Raw genomic sequence first — 9,056 nt, 5'->3', positions numbered from 1 at the left:
CAAGTTGGGGTGTGCTAAAGGGAGAAGTGATGGGACTAGGTTTCCCGTGTGCCTTTAAGTAATTCATAAGCATTGATAGATTGGCTGTCATCTCATTTAAATTCTTTTCCATCCCCCCCACCCCCAGGATTAGAGCTGTTGGCAAGAACAGGAATTCTGGAGACCTTTGGATGGGGGCAGTCAATGACCTGTCCCTATCAACAGGTGGCGTCCTCATCTGTGAATGCAGGGTGGAATACTAGCAATATTGTGGACTGCAACTGATGGACTGTCTGTCCTGAGGTGTCAGTCCCACGGACACCTCCTTCTCCAACACTGAAAAAGAGTCAAGGAAGAAGTTAGTGACTGGTAAGTGAGATGCTCCCCTCCTTCTGTGCCCTCTCCACTTAGGCCCTTATAGTGATGAGGAAGGCGTTCCTATGATCTCTGTTTGAGTAGCAATTTTTCAGAACAATGAATCTGTGTGGAATGACAGTTGTAAGCGCAAGCAGTTCAGCCTCTGTGACTCTTGGTAGCTATCAAAAAATGTACTGTTGCTAACATACATCCTCACATAATCATGGTGGGGAAATCGGTGACCCACATATACAGAAAGGAAGGTGCTTTCCCCTGTGATTTTGGTGCATTCCTTTAGTCGCAGCACTCTTGAGGCAGGGACACAGGCAAAGGCATTACAAAGGCAGTGTCAGGCATATCTTTGTGATTTCAAGGCTAGCCTGATTAGTGAGGTCAGTTCCCAAATATTCAGTGATATGAAGAGAAACATTGTCTCAAGAAACTAAACTTATAAATAAATTAATTCTATTTCTTATGTGTCACCCCATACAAGGTTAATGGCATATGCCTCAGAGGACAATGTGTTACAAACTCTGAAACAGTTAGAGCAAAGAATAGTGCAAGGAGGTTAAGATTCAGGGACAGGTCAGGATGGAGGAAAATATCAGGCGATCAAATGTCAGTTGATCAATGGTTGCTCAGGGAAGTAAAGGATTCTTTGCCAGCAAGAGAAGCCATTATTTGAGGGTTTTTTCTTGAAAACCAAGTGAAATCTTTGCTACTGATAGCTCGGTTAGAAGATTAATATCTAGATGATTTAGAATTAAATAAGTAAATCGTAAGAAAGAAGACAACACAGGTATTAAAGGGGATAGAAAAAGACTGTTCTCACAGATTTTGGAAAAACTGAGGGTGAGTACATCCAAATGTTCTGATTCAGGAGGAATCAGGGAAATGCATAGTGAACCTCCAGTGGATGCCATTCAAGGCCGACTAGAAAAAGTGACCAATGCTGCTAATGGGAATTCACAGTGAGAAATGCTATCTACTGCTGCTGGGGATTGGACGTTTTCCATCCTGATTGGCTGTCAGTGTTCCGGGACCACCAAAGCCTGCATCTGGACCACCCCATGGTTCATGTGCACCTTCCCAAAGAACTCGGGACATTAGAGAGGCACTTGCCCGTCAGTGTTGATTGCAGCACTGTCTACAGTACATCAGGGAACCAGGCGTGGTGTCCAACAGTGTTTCCATGGGTGAAAAACATGTGATGTTCGTAGACAGTCAAGTCTTTGCAGCAATAGAGAGGCTAAGGTTATGTTGTTTGCATTATGTGTACTCAACTTGGGTGTGATGAGATGGCTTCTTAGACAAGAACACTTGATTTTCTCGCAGAGTCCCCAGGTCGAATTCAGAGCACCTCATGATGGTTTTCAGTCTCTCTTAATTCCAGACTCCAGAGACCTGATGCCCAGATTTGGCCTCTGTGAGCACTCCACACATTTGTTACACAGTAGCTCATGTGGACAACACACACACACACACACACACACACACACACACACACACACACAAGAGAAATGAACATGTTAAATGGATAATTTCAAAGATTGATACAATTTGAGATAAACCCAGTAATCCAAATCAACCCATATCAGAAAGATACTTGCCTTGAAGAATTTCTTTCAAGGTAGGATCTTGATTATGCATACATGGACTCTATGTTTCATATCATGAAAATGCAGGCAGATCTCTATGGCAGAGTACTGATGTTTAAAGGGCTCGTGTTTGAGGTTCATAATGGGAGAAAGTGTGGTGACAGCAGGAGTGTGTTCAGTTTACAGTATACACTCTAGGAAACCTACCATGTTTAGTAACTCTGACCCGGATAATCACACAGAAACCACATTAATTACAGTACTGTTCGGCCAATGACCCCAGCATATTCCTGGCTAACTCTAACATCTTAATAAAGCCAAGTAATATTAATCTGTTCTCACCGTGAGTCTGTGACCTATTGGCAATGTTCTGGCATTCAGGCATCTTTCTCCTTCGGCAGCTACATGGCATCTTTTTGAGTTTGCCTGCTTTCTCTCTATATCTCAGCTCGAATTTCCTACCTAGCTTTGACCTGCTCAGTCATTGGCTGAAACAGCTTTACTCATTAATGACCAATGGTAATAAAACATATTCACAGCATACAGAGGGGACTTCCACATCATCCTAGGATCCTGAAAATTAAAGTCCAGGAAAATAATCTTATTGCCACTAGAGCTTTTTGCTACAGCTTTAACATTAAATAAGTAGTACCACTGACTTATAGCATATGTTGTATCTATGTAACATGTATTATTACATAACTAGGAAACATAAATTAATAATAGTAAAGTTCTAAGGAAGACATCAAAGCCCTCTCTATATACTCATGGATAAAATCACAGTCTTAAGTTTCTACAGTCAATTATAGTGTCTTCAAATATTTATAAATTTATAAACTATGTCTTTCCATTCATATATATGCATATATCTAAATATTATTCTGCATTACTATGTATGTATCTACATATCTACACATTAGGCTAAGCCTCTAAGCTTCATGTATGCATGAATATCTATGTGTATCTACATCTTACCTGTGTATGATGAACAGCGTTGTGTCCCAAAGGTTTGGGCAGCACTTACACTGCATAGCCATAATATCTCGAAATTTCCATATCTTTCTCCCTCTGAAGGAAAAGCTGTGGTTTTCCCAGGGAGGTACACTTGGCAGCATTCTCTCGCTCCTGTTGAGCCCGCCTCTTCATGGCCTCCCTCTCTGGCCTCTGCTCTTCAGTGATGGGCTGTGAGATGACTGGCCCTGGAATGTCCACTTTCCTCCATGGGATGGGTTGGCAACTGAAGTCTAGCAGCAGGTATTGGGTTTTAGCTTTGGGAGATGAGAGGGCCTTGTTGCTGGCAGCAGAAAGAGGCTCCCTGTGGAGTGAAGTGTGAGATGATGCTCTGTAGGGTGCAGGCAAAGAGGCAGCCGGCTGAGGCCCAGGGCAAGACTGGATGGGCTTGGTTATGTTGGCTCGTGTGGCACTGGTGCCGTTTGGCAGAGCTGGCTTGTCAGAGGCCATCAGTGATGTGCTGGCAGGAGCTGGTTGGGATGGCTTGAGCGTGGGAGGCTGAGCTGAGTGGGAGTGAGGCCTCACTGGGTAAGCCACAGTGGGCCTGCGTGAAGCCAGGCAGAGGAGCTTTCTAGAAACAGGTTTGGTTTGAGGCTTGTCCAGGACTGGGAAAGGCAGAGGTACTAACTTGACCTTCCCAGGTTGGGGAAGCTCATACTGGGATGGAGATGGATACCGCTTGGGAGCACTGCTCCCTGGTCTCTGAATCTTGCCCAGGCTTTTGTCAAGGCTTTGGCCCTCACGTGGCATATCCAGCAGTGATGTGGTATCAGGACCCGTCCTGGGATCTTTGTTGCTGCTGAAGTTCAGCAGAGCCCGGGAGGAGGAGATGCCAGTTTTCCTCTCACTCTTCTTCCCCAGTGGGTGAAAGACCTGCACGGACTCCAGCATGTGCATGCCGAGGTGAGTTCGAGGCTTCTTAAAGCTGTCATGGCTGAGCTCAGGTGGATTCCTCTTCCTCTTGGTCTTGGGGATGGCGGGCTTCTCTTTTGCCTTGACTCTGTGACTTGATGGCTTCAGCTCCTGTGTTTTCTTGGAGCCGTTTTCTCTGGTCTCTTTGGCCTTTTCTTTCCCCTGTGCTCTTGCTACGCTGGGCCTCTTGGGTACAAATATCTGAGATTTGCTCTGCACGTGGTTGGCCGTGTTGTCTATGGTCCCAGGATCATCTTCCTTCAGCATATCCTCGTGATGGGTTCTGGCCTGAAGAGTTCCATGAAACACATCAGAGACTTTCTGGCTTTTCTTTTTGCCTAGTTCAGATAGTCCATTAAAGATGCTGGTGCGTGACTGGGCCTGATCCCTCCTGATGTCTTTGGAGTCTTTGGTTTGGCTTGCTGTGTGATCTTCCATTTGGTCAAGGTCAGTGATGGAGTTTAAGAGTTGGGGAAGGTGAATATCTGCCACCAGAGTAGTCATGTCTGTAAAGTCATTGCTAGACTCCATGACACTCTGCAGAGCCTCAGGGTCTTCCAGACCAAGGCCACTGTTTCCCAAAGTGGCATTTTGAGAAGCTAGCTTCTGCCTCAGGCTCCCAACATCACTGTAGTTGAAGGGCTGCTGCATGCCAGGGTGTGCTGAAGGGAGGGGTGATGCGTCTTGGTTGCATTTTGTGCCCTCATAGGAATCCAGAGGTGTTGATTGCTCAGCATTCATCTCATCTGCATTGTTCTTCTGTGTCTTTTCCAGGCTTGGGGCTGGAGGCAAGGCCAGGAATTCAGAAGGACTGTGCATGAGGGCAGTTAATGACCTGTTCCCACTGACAGGTGCTGTCGTTGTCTGGGCATCCTGGGTGCAGGCATTGCCGAGGTCAGGACTCTGTAGCAGACACAGCGTCTGCTCTGAAGGTGTCAATCCCAGGGTCATCTCCCTCTCCACCACTGAAAGAGAGGAAGTTCAATATCAGTGCCTGGTAAGTGAGATGCTACCCCCCCTTTCAGTGCACCTGAGCAGTGAGGCTCCTGCAGCAGTGTTACAGGCATTGCTATGAGTTCTGCTGGAGGAGCAGGGAAAGCAGCCCTCTTTGGAGACACATAGTAACTACTCATTTGTTTCTCATGACCGTGTGATATCATGTTTTCTTTTGTGATTGTGTGGTGTGTACATGCTTAGTGATCATGGGGAGGTGGTAGAATTCCTTGGTGTGTGCTCTTCCCTGTCTCCCATATTTTCCTTTGGAACAGTGCCTCTCATTGCCTTGGAAGTTTGCTCTGAGACAGGTTGTGTTGTTCACTATTTCCTAATCTTACTCATCTCTACCAGTTTCTTTCTGTTCATTGTATTACTCATATGGCCTTGAAGCCTGGATTTTTATATGAGTTTAGGTATCCATATCAGTTCCTCAATTCTGAAAGGCAAGCAGTTCAAAAGCCCTGATATTCCTTAAGCTCCACATTTCACAGATTTTTTTGTTAGTGATGCGAAAATGTAAGACTGTAGTAGCTTTTAGCTTCAACTTTGTAACAGAGAACATGTCTACATAGTCTTGGCCTTGGGTCACTGCTGAAGATTCAGAAAGAAAAAGAAAAAGAGAAAGAGAAAGTGGAAGAGAGATCTAGAGGAAGAAAAGAGACAGAGACAAAGACAGAGAGAGGTTGAGCGAGACAGATAGGGCTAGATGCTTCATTCCTACTTATCAATATTACACAGGTCAAAGCAAACTGTCACTACATCTTAAGTGTTAGAGAATGTCACTAGCAGACACTAGGAGTGTGGGAGAAGACCTCCTCTAGGTCAGATTCAGGGTTCCATTTCTCTCGATACTAGTTTCAACTCAGGGGAAACTTAGTGATACAAAAACAGAAAAAATTTTCTTGGTGACATCTAGAAACTGGAGACATAGATTAGGAAGGAGGTGATTTTAGTGAGCTGGTACGTGGGGCTGATTAGCCTTGGCAGTGAAATGCGTTCCTGTGGTGTGGTCCTTGGACATGTCTAATGAAGGTTGAATGTCACTCACTTTCCTGTATTCTCTCTCATTATAGAGACTGAATATAGGGGTAATAAGCCTGAGCCACAGCCAACATGTCAGGACTCCCATTCTTCCTCTGTGTGGACATCCACTTCTGAAAGGTAGAGCTGTGTCTCGTCTGAGGGCTGATCTCACACCTCTCCTCCTGGCTTTACTCACCTTGAAGACTGGTGTCTGGCATGGTTTGAGCAGATGTGGGCCAGTAGATGGGAGAGGTGGAGAAAGGTGTTTGGATGTTCATTGGCTGAATCTCCTGTAGTGCCATCACCATCTCTGGGTGCAGAGAGGAAGCCTGATTCCCAGAGCAGGACACAGAGCCATAGGCCTGCTGGCACTGCCAGAATTCTTCAGCCATCGGAGGACCCAGGCTGTTCTGGTCATAATAATAGACCTGACTTCCATGCAGGTAGCAAGGTGCCAGGATATATCGTTGATCTGGTAGATTTGATGGCGTTGCCTGTACAAGGCAGGCAGACAGTGTTGGATAGGATGGTGGTAATGCATTGATATGGAAAGTGTTATCACACTGGGCTGTTATAGACCGAGACGAGGGGGTGGTATTCTGGTCAATGACAGTTAAAGGGGCATCCAGGAACGGAGCTTCCCTTCTGGTGGTGCTTTCTCTGAGATCCCAGTGGAGAACACTTGGATAGAAAAATGTCGAAGTAGAGATCTGGTTCTGGTCAGTTGGCTTAGTCAGCATGGTCGTGCCAACTCGTTGGTAAAGACAGGCACTGTCCGTGAGCTGCTGGCAGCATGTGCTGGAGTCTGATGACAGGAGCCATGCTGAGCTCACAGCTGGGGTACAGACCCCATAGAAATTGCACACACTTCCTGCTGAGGGTGTGGCATTCCTCAGCACAGGCACAGAGGGCTGCAGAGCACATTCTGTCCCAGTGAAAGGTGCACTTTGGCAATTTTCTGTAGGAAGCAAGAAGAGAGTTGGAAAAATTTGAGATGGAAGCTTTCTATCCCCTGGGAGGGACTGTGTTATCTCCAGGTTGTACTGAGTGGGAGAGTCTAGCACCTATGTTCCCTTACATATCTCAAGCAAATGGGTTAAGATCGATCGGTGGTGCTATGTAGGATGACAATCACTAGATGAACTGTCTGCTTTTTCCTGTGTGGGCATGGAAATCCTGGTCAATCTGCCTTAATCCTCACTCAGATCTAGACACGATGCTCCTTTTTCCTGATTGTAATATAATAATGCCTGTTGGGACACTTCCTTGCAAATATATTCTACAACAGAGGTTATTATTGGGAAGAGACCCATAGGCATATTCCATACCTGGAACTTTGTCCTGTTCTCTGCAGATCTTACAGTATAGAGTGACCTAAACTCACTCTACGTTGATCAGTCTGGCTTTGAAATCACAGAGACAGGTCTGCTGCTGCCTCTAAAGTGCTGGTGCTGGAGCCCCTGCCATGACCACCAGGCCAATCTCTATTTTATTGAGTTTTTTTTCTGAAATGATGTTTAACAAATGTGTAAGGAATTTAGGTAATTATTCCTTTCCCCTCTCTCTTTTTTCCCCCTTGGATTTCTTGTATAAATAGGATCTCTTATAATTTCATAACTTTCAAGCATTATTCAAATATGATTTCAGAAATACAACCTACTGACAACATTTCTTCTTGTTTGCACCAGTTTAGTGTGTCCTCTTGAGAATGCTAATGTTTTATGGGGTTCATCTCTGAATATGATTGCTTCTCAATTTAATATCTGTTGATTAAATTGTTTTCTTAACAGCTCCTCAGTAACTGTTAATTTTTATATCTCTTCTAAGGGGGAATCCTTGTGAGAATCCCCTCCCCCACAACAGCGTGTCAGTTGCCATGGTCAGACTCTAACTGACTGGACTTCGCAGCCCCAGTTGATCCTATCCAACACCACCAGTGCACATGAGACATGGGGAACTGGGCAGAAAGTGGTCTGGATGGAGTGCAAGAGTAGGGACCAGATCAGGATATTCTTTCTATATGTGCCAGGGAACCTTTGTACAGACTAATCTGAACAGTTATGTTTGGTTAAACATGGCTTGGGAAATGACAATGCCTTGTCTGTTTTGATTATAATCTGGTCGTCTTCAACATTGTGTTCTAAACTACCATTGTTGACCACCAGGGTCCCCTCTGCAGTGTGCCTTCATATATTTATATACTTTTAGACCCGTACTGTGTTTGCCCCCTTCCCTGACTTCCTGTGGGTCTGTCCTTCCAGCAACACTGTCAATATTTCTTTCAGTACAACAACTGCCTTCTCAGATTCCACAATCGTCTTATTCTCTTCCACTCTCCATGTTTAATCCAGGGAAGTCCAAGTAACTGCACACCATGGCAGTCGCCATTTTGTCCATAGTCAATATTCATTTGGTGAGTATAGAGAGAGGCCAGTGTAGAGCTAGTTAGACTTGAACTGACCTCCATCCCACCCAGTTCTCTCTATGTTGTGATTATAGTTGTGTGCCACCATCCGTGGTGTGACCGATACTGTTAGAGTTGCCCTGAATTTTAAACTAAGACTGGAAACAGTAGTGGGGGGAGACTGTCTCATCAGTGGTGTGGAGTGCTAGATCTCTGCGTGCCTTGTTCATTTTCCTGTGTCTCTGTAGTTTAATACCATCCAAAAGGGCCTGATTTTATTCCCTGGTCACTTTCCTCTGAAAACCCAACAGTACAGACCCCAAGCATAGTGACACTGTTCACTCCTTGAGGTGGATGGAAAACACTTGAGAATAAACTTTCTGTCTAAAATCACATACTTAGTAAGAACCAAAGCTAAATGTGACATTCAAATCTAGATATCTATATCAACATCAATACTATCCACATTCAGCAAAGATTTACTAGTATAGTAAAAGTCAGTGGAGAGGATCACATGTTTTAAAGTCTCTTTCCTTACCTGACATGGTCAAGGGGAGAGGATTAGCAATCCAAAGAACAATGGAGCAAGATAATCGGTCGGCTTTGTCTGATCAGCTGACCTCAGTGGCAAGTGTGTCCAGTATCAGACAGCACTCACTGGTCACTGGTCACCTGGACCTGTGATGATCCAAATTTGTTTACAGTCATCACCATGGAAACACCAAGATTCTACCAGGTGCTGGTAGGGTTGGAGGGAGAATGATGTCATAAATGAG

General features: G+C 45.0%; 1 protein-coding gene across 1 annotated transcript; it reads right to left on the bottom strand.

The window, feature by feature from the left end:
* Positions 1-2,954: 2,954 nt before the first annotated feature.
* On the bottom strand, positions 2,955-8,825 carry LOC142837179 (uncharacterized protein C2orf78 homolog). The gene is made up of 3 exons (XM_075952140.1): positions 8,819-8,825; positions 6,559-6,834; positions 2,955-4,822 (listed from the first exon to the last, which is right to left on the bottom strand). The coding sequence occupies exons 1-3, from the start codon at positions 8,823-8,825 to the stop codon at positions 2,955-2,957; spliced, it is 2,151 nt and encodes a 716-aa protein (XP_075808255.1).
* Positions 8,826-9,056: the final 231 nt, after the last annotated feature.

This window comes from Microtus pennsylvanicus, chromosome 17 (genome assembly GCF_037038515.1).
Source record: "Microtus pennsylvanicus isolate mMicPen1 chromosome 17, mMicPen1.hap1, whole genome shotgun sequence".
Lineage (NCBI taxonomy): Eukaryota > Metazoa > Chordata > Mammalia > Rodentia > Cricetidae > Microtus > Microtus pennsylvanicus.
The sequence above is the reverse complement of the archived record's forward strand: the minus strand, read 5'-3'. Positions and strand labels throughout refer to the sequence as shown.

Coding starts and splice junctions, on each gene's coding strand:
- LOC142837179 (XM_075952140.1), bottom strand. Junction 4,823..6,558: donor TTCGACATTTTTCTATCCAA/GTGTTCTCCACT, acceptor CCTCTCTTTCAG/TGGTGGAGAGGGAGATGACC.